The following is a 14,117-nucleotide window of genomic DNA, read 5'->3' as shown; positions in this document are numbered from 1 at the left end:
TTTCTTATACTCATCAACAACATGTGTGTGTTATTCATCGGGGGCCTAGTATGCTTCGTTCTTTCCTTAAAACTAAGGTTGCTAAACACTTGCAGTTAAGATTTAACGTTTTCTACTTGTCCTTAACTTAAATTCTAAGGATTTTCTGCATAAAACAGTTCAAAAATGTTTCTTATATGTATTATGTTTTTGCTAAACGCAAATACAAAAAAAATTCAAATAAATAGAAACAAAAAAATTATAAATTGCACTTTATATCGAGATACAGAGTATAGAATGAGGGCTACAAATAACACCTTTTTCAAATTGTTGACGTATTTGTGATTTTTCGGCATTTTATCGGTTTTGAACTCTTTTCCGCAATATCTTAAATTATTATTTTTTTCGCTTGGAATGTTTTCAAATTCATTGCTTTATTTCTTTTTAGTTCTTGCGTGGTTTAAGCTTCAACTTAGAGAGTCATATACATTTTAGTAGGAGTAAAGTGAGTTATGTATGTGGTTATCAATTCTGGGATTTGTTCTCTTTGATATTTTTTGTTGTGTCAATTGCTAATTAGTCTAAAGCAAAATAAATTATAAAAAAAAGGGAAACATATTTAAATCATGATAACGAAAAAAGCGTTTTCTTTTCATGCCTTTAGCTTGTTAGTTTTGTTTTCTTTTTTATAATATTGATAAGAAAACAAACATTTCACTTATGTTTTGGTTTAGGAAGACTTTTGGCGTTGTGTTTTCTTTTGGTATTTATGTTATTTATAGATTGTTTGAAACTGTTATTAAAATACAAATCCATTAATGCCAATTATATAGACTCGAAGATATCATAAAAATCAAAGACTTGGCTCAGGAATGTTTGTTTGTGTGAGTGTAAGTGGACTATGAGTGCGAGAGGATCTAAGCATTTGGGATCTAGTTGGATTTTAATTTAAACAAAGTGTTTTTCCCATTTAATAGTATTTTAAAACTACTACCTCTCATTCCCTGAAATTCTCATGCCCACTTAGTGTCCATCAATATTCCATTCAATAAAATCACAAATACGGTCTGTGTGAAATTTGAACTTTGTTAAAAAAAAAATAAATAAAAAATGATAGGCTGTAATTTTTAACTCTGTGCTGCCTGTCTCTTTTTGTCCATTGATTTATTAAATACTAAAGACTTTTTATTAGAGACTTGGGAAAAAATCGCTGCATTTCTCGTTTTTTATGTTTTTTTTTGTTGTTTTCTAGTTTCTAGATTTCTAATCATATGATTCTTTTTAATTTTTTAACATTATATTTTTCATTTTGCTTTTATTTCTGCTACTGCTGTGCCGTCTTCTATTACTTGTTGTTGAATCTTTTCTTTCTTATTAAAAAACATTTTGCATCCTTTTCCTCTGAGGAGTTAACTACGATTTGAAACTAGAATGCTTTATTTATTTACCTTTCTTGTTTTCGTTTTTCGTATTTGTTCATTTTCCCGTGTATGCCTCATTGTTTGGCTTCAGTTCTTCATGTCCCTTTCAATCTCTTTTCGTATCTCGTCGCTCAACAACATTATTTTCAATAATCATTCTCGCTTCTTCGCTAAACAACAGTTTGCAGAGAAAATACACTATGCTTTTCATCTTAATTTCCTATTTTTGTTTTTCTTATTTAAATATATGTTTTTCTTTATTTACTTCCTACAAAAACACATACAGTTAAACGTAAAAACTGTAGACAGCTACAAAAAATTCATTAAATCGACTGATGAGCGCAAAAATATGCTAAAAATTAGTACAAGATTTGTTTTTTCCGTCCTATTTTGTCGTTCACATTTTCATCGGATTTTATTATTCACAAACTTGTTGATCATTTTTTTATTTAACTCTATAACTACTATATTTACTGTTTACTGCAGTTTGCTAGTACTTAAACCTAGTTTTCCTCCTCTTCGGGGATGGTTTCTTAATTACATTTTTATTTTTATTTCTGCTTCTTATCAAGTTCCAAAAAGTACAACGCAAAAATTTCAAATAAGTGGAACGTTCGTAAATAACAAATTATTTTAATTATAACATCCGTTTGGGGTTGACAATTCGTTTATACAATTTGATGAAAATTAAAGAAAAATGCATATCTCTTTGTTGATCTCAACACCCTTTCCCTATTTTCATTAATCTGTTGTGCTTGCAATTAGCTTAGAACCTTATAAACTATGAACTCACACCTTATGTTTCATTTCAACAACAATTTCGCTTGCAAATATAAATAATACAAATTAAAATACATAAATTACCGAATTATAATTCTTTTTTTTTTATAGACGACATAGACAATAACAATAATGTTGCCATTGTGTAAAAGTAAACTACATCTCATCTGCTTAACTTTGCAGTTTGTTTGCATTTCAATTTCATTAATATTTTCTTTTTTTTCTAAATTAAATTTTTTTTTTTATTTGCTTGTGTTTTGTTAATTATAACATACATTGCACACATTATGGATTTTCGGTCAAACAAGCAAATTTTTGGTTGGTGTGTTGCTACATTGATTCACATGTGCCTTCTGTAGAAACTGTTGTAAGGTTTGATTTCTGAATTACACGGTAACACATATCGAGCCCTATTTGCATATATAACGTAAGCGCCATTTTTCCGAAAATTGTTTTGTTGATACAAATGTGTTCATAATTATCAACCGCATCTGCAGCAAAAATATTAAAATTTAATTTTATATATTTACGGAGATATTATTTATGCAAATAGGGCTCGATATATTCTAGTGTTTTCGTTCATTCAATTGAAAAGTTGTTTGTTTCAAGTTTTATTCATTCTACTGCTGTTAAGCCTTTTTATTTACGTTTTATTAAACCTATATTGTATTATTTAATTTTAGTCTTTGCTTTTCTTTACTTGTTTACGCTCCTGCTCTCATGTACAATCATTATTTTTCTTATCTTTGCTTTTACTTTTTCACTATAAATAACTCTGGCTCTGTTTCTCTCTTTCCAAATTTGTAAACAATATTTTTACTAAACAGCACCATTTCTTTTGACTGTTGTTGTTCTTGTCTTTATTTTTTTTATCAACCTGAATCCTGTCTGCTTTTCTTCTTGTTGTTGTTGTTTTCTTTCACAGCTTATGTTGTAGTTGTTGTTGTTGAAGCTGCTTTTTTGATAGTTGGTAACATTGTGATTCCAGCGATTGCATAACAAAGTACTCAAATAGAGTACTAAAATATAATACCTGAAACGGAAAAAAGCCTTTAGTTTTACTTAAGTATAATTTCGTATCATTAGTAATTATGTATCCAAACTTGATATTTTTAAGCCAAACTGATTTTATCTTCATCAACCCTTTTTATATTTAAATATATAATAATTTTTTTTTTATAATTAAAGGTGTTAAGGTCGGCTCATAAATATTAAATTTAAATGTCATAAAAATATTATATTTAATGATAATTACCTAGTATGTATTACCAGTATTTAGGCTGCTTAGTAACTATACTGTATAGAAAAGAACGTGTTGTAATGTTGTTGTAGTTTTGGCACGCAGAAATCAAAAAGAAAAAGGTAAAAAAGTTGTTTTTAGTAGTTATGATATTTAGAAGTTAACGAACAGATCGAAAGCAAACAGGCAAGCAACAACAGGCAGCACTCAAAATAGAAGTAGTGAAAAAATGATTGGTGTTTGTAGTTATTGAAAATCTGCAATCAGATATGAAATTATTGTGAAATGAAATGAGGCGAGTGAGCATTGAAAATTGTTTTGTAGTTTTTTTGTAAATGGGGAAAAAGCTTGAAGCACACAGCACATGCAAATAATTTTAATAATCGTAAAACAGCAGCAAAAGCTCTCTAGTTAAGTTGTCAGGTACATTAAGTGCCTGGTGAATAAAAGGTCTGTTTAAGGGACTTGGAGAGATCAGAAAGCGTTGAGCCATGGTTCTAGTTCAACATGACAGACAGTGAGTTATAGACAAAGATGAGACAGAGACAGAGAGAGAGAGAGAGAGAGAGAGAGAGACATCACTCACCTCGCAAAGATCTATTTGGGAGCGGCTTGATGTGCATACTGTGTGTATGCCTCGTCGGGTGATGCAGCTGTGCTAGCCTGTTCGGAATCTGTCATTGGCATTGTTGGTATAATAGTTGGTGGTGCGTAATATGGATAAGTTGGACTAATATACTGTAACGATGGAGAAAAGTTCTATAATGGAACCGAAAAAGGAACGGAAAAAAAATGGAATATAAGAACAGATATAGAATACAAAATATACATATATCAGCATCATCAAAAATTCATCAATCAAACACACAGCACACAACACACGTGTATATTTGAAATATATGAATGTGTACAAGACTTTTCAAGGATTTCAAGTCTGTAATGGACACTCCAATAGACACAAATGCTATTATGGTAACGATATTACTCAAACTTTTATATGTACATATATATCTATATATATATATATATATATACACTTATATTGTTTGAGTGTTGTTGTAAGGGACTTGAGATTAAATTGGTCGCCAGTAAGCACTTACAGAGTTGCCAATCTGCAGTGTGGCCAACTGCGGCATCATTGTTCCATAAGGCACAGCCGTTTCGCCACTAACCATCATCGAGATGCCGCGTGGCTGCACCTGATTAACAGCATCCGGTTTATATGATGTGACACCCAATTGTGGAGCGGCTGCCATTTGCATATACTGCAGAGCAGATGAGGAATACTGATAAATGTTGGGCAAATACAATGGTATGCGTTTAGTAATTACTTCTCTACTACTCACCTGATCATCTACCTGAGTGATCGGTTGTGTCATCATATAGCCGGGTATCCACTGCGATCCAGCCACTGGATACCCACCGACTTGGGGTGCCCCAAAGCGAGAATATGGCATTCCTATGGGTGTTCCAACGTTGACGCTGACACCATTTTGTTGCATGCTCGGATCATAGGTAACGGGTATACCCTCGGCGGAGACTTCGCGCCACGCCCGCGCATTTGGATCAGGTGTTTTAAAGAGATTCTTCTTTTTGGGACCACCATCGGCGAATTTCACCAATAGCGGATCTTTGGCACCTGGTATTGTATTACCGTTGAATATTTGAATAATTTGTTCACATTTCTCACGGCTTTCCATCCGTGCAAATCCAACACCTAATCAATAGTGAATGTTATTAAATTAAAAACAAGTGGGATATTCTATAGTCGAGATTCCGAACATAGGATACCCGTTACTTATTTCAGTGCATATAAAAGTACTTTAAAGAAATTACTACCTAATAAAACCTGCTGCATACTTTTAGGCGATTGTATTGAAAAAATAACTTTATTAATAGTTTGGTTACCTATTACTCCCATTCTATTTGTCCGATCTTGCTGCGGTTAAGTATGATTATAGATCATATTAATAGATAAAGTTTTTAACTATGAAAACTGTATTATTTTAAAAACTGTGGGTGTAGTGGTTTTTCGCGATTTATGGTCATGTCATAAATTTAAAACAAACGACCTTCTCCAACGCATTTGGAATCTGTTTGTGGAAGTTTGGTTGCTCTATCTCTTATGGTCTCTGAGATCTAGGCGCTCACACAGACGGACAGACAGACAGACGGACATGGCTATATCGACTCGGCTGTTGATGCTGATCAAGAATATATATACTTTATGGGGTCGGAGATGCCTTCTTCTCACTGTTGCATACATTACAACGAACACAATACACCCTTTTACTCATTTTTTAAGTAACGGGTATAAAAATTAAAATCTGCATTGCTGTGTTTTCTCTTACCCTTTGAGTTCATCTGCTGATCTCGCAATATTCTGGTGGAAACCACTTGACCATATTTAGCTAGCATTGCCTCCAGATCAGTTTCCTTAAAGTGTGGCGGCAAATTTGCTATATACAAATTTGTGGGATCCTGTTCCTGTTGCTGTGTAGTTGTTGGATGCATTGGACAGCAGTGTGTACAATTTAAGTGTGTGTATTTGGTTATTGTTGAAGGATCAATCAATTAGTTAAGTTTGTTTTGTTTGTATTCGGGGTTCCACACAATAGATAAACATATATAAACAAAAGCATTTTTGGCATGAGCGTGTGTTGCGTGTACGTATGTGTGTGTTGTTTTTAATGTGTTTGTATGTAAATAAAAAAGACGACAGACACGACATGTTTCAAAAGAGAGAAAGAGAGAGAGAGTGGAGGAAAGAAATTAAAACGTAAAAATTTTGTCATTAGTAAAATTTTCAAAACATTTGCTGTTATTTGTTTTCTGGTTATTGTTGCTTATGTAGGTGTGTGTTCTTAAGTGTGTGTCTGTGTGTGTGTTTTAGTAAATTTTAGTGTGCCTGACTTAATCGATTTATCGAGTGAGAAATGTGAAATATCGTGATAATATGAACTGCCTCTGCTAATGACTTGAAATTTTGCTTAAATATACCTTAAATGTGTTTATAAGCTCACTGACTTTACAGTATATCTTTATGTATATATAGTATAAGCATGTCCGATTATTGTGATTATGATAAATATATATGAATAAATGAAACATACAAAACTGCCTATAACTGGACTTAATTAAGTTAAATACCTGATCACACATATGTATGTATTTCTTAGTTTAAGTGAGTTTTATACTTAGAGTTTAGCTTTGGTTTTTTATTTCATAGTTAGATTTTGGCCGGCGCAGGCTTGTAGCATTTTGCGTATTCAAACAACAAACTTTGTAGGTTGGTTATATGGCTGGCTATAACTTCAAATATACGAGTTCAATTTATACAGTTTGAGATGTAGAGTACGTAGAGCTATAAATATGTTAAATGATCATTAATTTGTGTACGTTAGTCTATCTAAGATTATTACGTTACTTTACGTTTAATTCTCGACTTTTATACAAACACAATATCTATTTGTTAAGCTAAGTCCGCTATTCCAATCGAAAATTTAGAGATTGTGATAGAAGTTGTTTATCTGTGTTCAATCAAATAAATATTAATTTGATTTGCAAGTTTTGATATGCACCATATTAAACATTCGTACTAAAGTACTAATTTTCTGTTACGATTTAATTACAAACTTTAATTAGAATTAAATATAGTATTGACTATTAAGCTACTTATTCTGTCAATGTGGACATTGGGACTTGTTTTGGTTATTACATTTTTCACTTTTAGAATACCTACAAGAAAAATAAAAAAACTCTACATTTTATACAAATATTCTATGGATTTGTCATAATTAATTGGAAAACTTGATACTCTTAATTAATACGATACCAACCAAAAAACTATATGTATGGGATTCTCAAAATATTAATAGTTAATAAAATGATCTTCTACCTTTCTACCTATTTTAGATCGTGATCTTATTTTTAAAGGACATGTTGATAATACAAATCTTTACGTAGATTTAGGCTCGACTACAGTTATCTTTGAAATTCTATAAGTTACAATATAATCATACAGTACAGTACAGATATTTAGATTAGTTTTTTATTCATATAATACTAATCAGAATCACCTGAATATCTACTTAACATGAATAATATGTTAAATATAAAAAGGATAAATCGGTAAATATGTAAATGATCAAAGATATTTCGGTTTCTGAAGTGAGTCTATTATGATAACTAGTCTTCGTTAGAAAAAGTACTTATTTCTTTCGGGCTTTTATATCGAATGATTTTAGTTTAATAACAGATTCAACTGAAATTCTATAATAATTGCTAGTATTTGACTATTTTTATGGGTCTGATAATTACTCGAATTAAAATGCCTGGCATCTATTTAATCTAGGTAGTTGAAATTTAAAAATAACTTATGTTATAATTAACAAACTCACTAAATTGTTATATACGTCTCTTTATTTGGTTTTCGGAAAATGACTATAAAATGAAGAAATTAAATGATTGCTTTTTTATAATATAATATGATAGGGAGTTAACGAGTACAACCAAATAAATAAATTGATTTGCTTATTATTATTTAATGTACACTAAATTTGTACACTTAAAAAATTAAATAATTTTTTTTTAATTTTTAAAATATTTTCGTTTTTAATATGGTCATGAGATGTATCAGTTGGTACATTAAAAATAAACTCAACTATTTCATGTGGCTTCATTTAATGTTTAATTTAACTACACTAAGATGAATTGGTGACTACTAAATTTCGAATATGTACTAATTTAATTGTGGCTATCGGTAGGGATGCTTAGTATGACGTATACTATACTTATTACGATACCAAAGATTCGTTTATATAGAGCAACAACACTATAATCTAGGGGAGTCGCTATGGTTGGATGTTGTTTTGATTTAGTTCTGGGACATTTTTGGCAGGGGATTAAATGAAATAAAATGAAAATTATATAAAATTTATATTATTAAATGGGTGTATATATTGAAAAATAAAAAGACCATTTGAGGCATCGAAAGTAAGACTGTTGTACGCGACTTTTAGTTTTAACTGAATAAGTAAGATTTTAAATTTAGAAAATGTGTGTGTGTGCCACATTAGTTCAGCTGTTAATATTAATAAAATAGTTTTAAATAGAATAGATTAAATATTTGGACGGGCGAAAAGGACTAAAACATTTCAACTTTCAGTATTGAGCGAGAATTTAAATACTTTAGATGGTCGCAGATTTCTGTTCAGTTCAATTAAAAGTACATAAAAACTTTAACAATTACAATAATTATGAAAACTATTTAAATATCTTTGTAAGTAATTAAATAAAATTCTAGTCTCAAAAACTAAATATTTTGAACAATAAACCTTTCATTAAAAACAAAGTAAACAGATAGCAATGATTTTTTGGTTAGATATGGGATGTGGATTAGTTAGGGGTTAAGTAGGATTACGGATTAGGTGGTTCGTCATGGGAATGGGGAAAGTTTGCAGTGTGAGGAGTGAGTATTACTTGCATGCAAACAAACGTACAATGGCCGGCCTATGAAGCACCCAGATACCCACTTTGGCCATCTGAGCTTGAACGCCCTTCGCCTGCAGTCCCTTAACGGCTCCCTCAGCGTACGCTGGCTGCTCGAAGTCGACGAAGCCGTAACCTGCAAGAAACATATTTTGTTTTTGTTTTGTTTTTGTTTTTCGTTTCGTTTCGTGTGTGTTTCGTTTTACATAGGGAGGTGGAATTTTTTTTTTTTAATTGCATGTTTAAATATATGTTCAAATATATATAATTGTACGAATATAAAAATAAAATATTTTATATTGAGCACACATTTAATAATGTAAAGAAGAGAAAATATTGTTCGTGCAAAATTAAAATTCGTTATTTCAAGTAAAGAATGAAAAACAAATCAAAAACAAAATATTTTCGAAACGTATTTCGAGTTTAGTTTTCAATATTGAAAAAAACAGTGGGAGAACAAGAAAAAAAGTGAAAAATAAATTAATAATCTGTTGTCGTAAGACATGCGTAATCTTATAAAAGAAAGACTAATAAATATAATAAAATACAAATATATATAAGGACCCTTTTTGCGTATAATTATTGTATCTTTCAGAAAATTTTCTACTTTTATATGCTTTGATTCAACATCAAAAATTAATATTTGTATCGTTTCAAAATAAGCAGTAAGTTAATATGAAGAAACATTTAAGAATGTAACTTATACGATAATTTTCCGCAAAACGGTTAATATACTTATATAAAGAAAAAAAAAACAACGGAAACAATAGGACTTTAAATACACAATCATTTGTACAGCTCGTTTTCGTATTTGTTAAAGTTATCACATCTATTATCGTTATCATTTGTAGTAGTAGGAAAGATTCGGGTTAGAGTGCAGTAGAATGAATGCATGAATGATACGATTGCGAAAGAAAAAGTATACAAAATTAGGAACTCATCATTGGAAGAAATCCAAATAATGCCAAAAAGTTGAAACATAGAAAGTAGAAAATCTTAGCTGCTAATTTTTCATTTTTCAAAAATACATTAAAGGACAATCCAAATAATACAACAAATTCGATAAAAATATTTCCAAATACAAAAAACAAAACTATATACAAAAGTGTAAAAGGTAATTTTAAATTTAATATGCTTAGCAGTCGATGGTTTTCTTTTATATTTTACTTGTAGTTGTAGCGGGATTAGTACCCTCTTTCCAACACAAATTTTAAGTATTTCTTTCCTTTTTTTTTTTTTTTTAGAAATTTTTTTTTATTATTGAAAAAGAGAATTTGAAGGCAATCTAATATACAGTAATAAAAAAATATGTTTTGTTGTGGAAAGAAGGTATAACATCAACTTTGATACATGTTGAGTACTGAGCATATTAAAAAAAAGTACAAAGAAGAAAAAATAAAAACATTTGAGAAAATCTTTTCTTTTTTACTTGTTTGTATTTTTTTTCTGTTATCTGTGTTTGTATCTTGATTACATAACGCATACTAATAATACATATACGAAAAACACACATAAATAAAATAATGATGAGAATGGTGAAGAAAAAAATACCTTTACATTTGTTTGTTGTTTTATCTAAAATAGCCTTGGTTGATATTATTGTTCCATATCTGCAAGGAAGATAAAAACATTGTTTTGATCACTCGTAAATAAACGTAAACTAAGAACTGAGTATAAAAGTTTGGTTTAATATCTTGTTTCAATACTCACTGTGCACACATATTAACTAAATCCTTATCGGTTGTCCCTTGTTGAAGTCCGCGAATATAGAGGTTCGTTTTTGACAATTGCTCACCGCCCTGCTGATTTTGATTCTGTACCGTACCGTTGGGACCCATTGTGGTGTTTGTGTTTATGGTGTTGCTCAGACTAGTGCTCAGTGTGCCACTTTGGGAGCCCGTATTTGATGAGCTGCTGGAGTTCGTATTGCTCGGTGAGGCAGCAGTTGGAACACGCTGTCCGTACTATATGAATAATAGCAAAAATAAGACAGATAAAGTGTGAGAGAGCTACATAAAAACAGATACTGTTACACGATATTAAAATATTTAACAAGTCGGTTAATTTTTGTTGGAATTTCGACATTTGAAATAGCAGTTGGTAATTGACATAGAATCAAACTTGATTCTGGGACGTTTCAAAAATCACGTAAAAAATCATGTCAAACTTAAGAAATATTTTGACTTGTAAAGTTGCTAAATCAGAGACTTGACCAAATGCTAACCTCCATAACTTTGGTGAAACTAGACAGATTTCGAAGCGGAATGTCATTTTGGTCATGGTTTGGCCTCTTAATTCAATCTGCATTTGAATTTTGATATTTTAGAAAATTTTATTATTTTTCAAATATTACAGCCATGTTCCATATTGATGGTAAGGGTCCCCCCTTTGAAATTTTGAAAATTCAAAATTTGAAAATTTGAAATTTCAAAATTTTAAATCTGAAGTTTTCACTTTTAATCAACTCTTTATATCGTAATTAGTATAAAACAACACTTTAAACTTGATTCTGAGACCTTTAATTTTTTTGTAAAAAATCATGTCTAAATTAAGAAAAATTTGGACTTGTAAAGTTGCTAGGTCAGAGGCTTGACCAACTTCGAACTGTCATAACTTGAACAAAACTCATCCGATTATCAAGCGGAATGCAATTTTTATCATGGGTTGGCCTCTTAATTCATTTTGTATTCAAATTATATTTATTTAGAAAATTTAATTATTTTCGACAAAGACTCGGTTTTGATGGTAAGGGTCCACCCTTTGTATTTTCGAAAATTCAAAAATTCGAAAATTTTAAATCTCAAGTTTTTACTTTTAATCAACTCTTTTTATCGTAATTAATTTGATTTTGAGACCTTTGAAATAGAACCTTTTACCGAAATAGTTGTTTCGGAACGTACTAGATTTAAATTTAGATCGTACAGTAGGCATCGAAAAAAAAAAACAATGTGAAGGGTCTGGGTAGCAGTAATATTCCCGGGATTTTGAAAAAACGACACACATATCTTTATTTTCATGTCAATTGCATATAATAAAATTAAATTTACAGACACAGACATATATATGAGCGGAAATAGCGACTCCTATTTGCTAAGTACTTGAACTTACCGTGATAAGTGAATGTATTGGTGTATATACATATAAACATAAGAAGAGCGAGCCTGCACAACGGAACAATAAAATGCAAAAAAAAAAACAAAATTATTAAATTAAAGACGATAACGCAATTGAGTAGGCGACCAATTCAACGCAGCTGGGATTAAACATAAAGAAAGCAGAAAACAGCAGATAAAATTCTCGATGAGTCAAGGGTTTGGGTTCACAAAGGAAATGGGCAATACTTAAAACAGATTAACGGGGCAAGGCATCTTATGAATCCAACAACTGTGGTTTTCTGTTTTTCGTTTGTTTTTGCTTTCTATCGGATCCGTAATTAAAAGTAAATTTATTTTACTTTAAATTGATTTATCTTTTAATTGAAACAGATAAAATAAACTTTGATTTGTTAATCAATGCTTAAACTTAAGCATAATATTTTGATTTAATTTTTTATTTATATTATATTTAAATAAAGCAATAAAAAAAACATAGCTTAGCATGTGAGCTGTGAGCCATTGTATTTATGCATATATACATATATACTAGTTCATTTTGATAATAGTGTTAATGTTAACTACATAACTGTTTCGTAAAAGCATTTTTTACATGAGTTAGATATCATGTGATATTTTATTATAAATACATATTTTTCTCATTGAATCAGTCAACTATTTTTTTTTTCGTGATTTGTTAAAAAAAAACAGTCTCTTAATTATAAGTAGATATCAACAATTGCGATAAGCATTGAACTAACAGAGACCTGGAACTGTTAAAGGTCACAAGTCGGCACTTTAGTTACTTTAACTGTGACTGTTGCATTTTTAATAAGTTAGATTAATCAGCTAAAAGTCCAAGTGTATCTCACCTGTTCCTGGGGCTTATGGAACATATCAGTCTCTGTCGTTGATGGCCGTCATAATTGGCCCTATTCAATTAGCAAATGGTGCCTTTAGTCTGACCACAAGAGGTTAAACTGATTGGCAGCCAATTGGTAATCTTGGATATTTGATGGAAAGGGTCTTATATTAAGAACATAGAAAATAATATTGTTAAATGAAGCTAACTATTTTTATTATATTAAAATCTGTTCTCATATACTATTAATACTAAATAGAAGTTCCATTTCTTTACTTTAGTTTTATTACCACTTCTTCACTTTTTAAAGTAAATACAAGTTATGAATAATTATTATTAATAGCATCTGTATTGCACACCTATAAAGCTATGTTCCGTTATGCTGTGACCCTTACAACTAAGGCATATGGGTACTTTTCAAAAAAGGGATGGTTGCACATCTACACATGTTTCCAACACAATATACAGAAAAACAGATGTATGTTATTGATATATCGTTGTCCTATTAGCAGTCACTACTAATCACTGCAAAATTCTGCATTTCTGTAGTGGCCAAATAGTTTATGTGGCACGTGCAAAACATTCGTAATTTTGCAAATGTGCGAAAAGAGCCTCAAACGCAGTTACACAATCAAATATTTCTTCAGAACGTGATCGGAAACCACGTCGAGCTGGAAATGGTGCTCAAAAACTACCGCCCCTTTCTGGCTATGTTAAAGCGGTACACAGTCAGTTTCACGATTCGAAGAGTTTAAGTTACAACCAAAATAAAATTTTGTTTTGTTTCATACATTTGCAATTAGTTTTCTTGTTTCTTGATACTTCAATCACTGTTACAGATTGTGATTTTTGCATAAATTCGAATACAAGACTTTGAAAGTGTATTAAGTCTTCAGTCTGCCGAGGGTGACCATTCTTTATTGTTTGAGTATGTATTTATTATTCTTGTGTCACTTTCTTTACGCTTGAAAAATTAATGAATGCCACGACTCGTGAATGTGTGAATAGCGGAAGTAACACTTAACTCAAATTTGTGAGCGGGCGTATAGTAGTGGAGTGTTGGCTAGGGTTGCCTTTAGGGCACTTAATATAACGATACAACACAGAATGGCTACATGCCGAATTTTCGAATACAACACGTTTTGAACACAACATAAGCAAAGACGACAACGAGAACAACAATAGCAGAGCCTTAAAGCAAAAGCCTCTTAAATGTATATATAAATATATACATCTATTTCTTTAGGCTCCTA

General features: G+C 30.8%; 1 protein-coding gene across 18 annotated transcripts in view; it reads right to left on the bottom strand.

The window, feature by feature from the left end:
• LOC117788200 (protein alan shepard) overlaps positions 1-14,117 on the bottom strand; it is a 72,350-nt gene continuing 58,233 nt past the window's right edge. For 5 of the 18 annotated variants that reach the window (XM_034626886.1, XM_034626896.1, XM_034626897.1 and 2 more), the window contains 10 exons: positions 10,621-10,874; positions 10,462-10,520; positions 8,922-9,046; positions 5,772-5,913; positions 4,767-5,137; positions 4,521-4,706; positions 4,007-4,179; positions 3,436-3,476; positions 3,157-3,213; positions 1-3,102 (listed from right to left, as the gene is read on the bottom strand). In XM_034626886.1, coding sequence (XP_034482777.1) covers positions 4,018-4,179; positions 4,521-4,706; positions 4,767-5,137; positions 5,772-5,913; positions 8,922-9,046; positions 10,462-10,520; positions 10,621-10,748 — 1,173 coding nt within the window. In that variant the 5' untranslated portion in view covers positions 10,749-10,874 and the 3' untranslated portion in view covers positions 1-3,102; positions 3,157-3,213; positions 3,436-3,476; positions 4,007-4,017. Of the gene's footprint in view, positions 3,103-3,154; positions 3,214-3,435; positions 3,477-4,006; positions 4,180-4,520; positions 4,707-4,766; positions 5,138-5,771; positions 5,914-8,921; positions 9,047-10,461; positions 10,521-10,620; positions 10,875-14,117 lie in introns of those variants that run through there. The other 13 variants (XM_034626888.1, XM_034626882.1, XM_034626891.1 and 10 more) reach the window with 12 other exon arrangements.

The sequence above is a fragment of the Drosophila innubila genome (genome assembly GCF_004354385.1).
Source record: "Drosophila innubila isolate TH190305 chromosome 3L unlocalized genomic scaffold, UK_Dinn_1.0 0_D_3L, whole genome shotgun sequence".
NCBI lineage: Eukaryota > Metazoa > Arthropoda > Insecta > Diptera > Drosophilidae > Drosophila > Drosophila innubila.
This window is presented reverse-complemented; position numbering and strand designations above follow the sequence as displayed.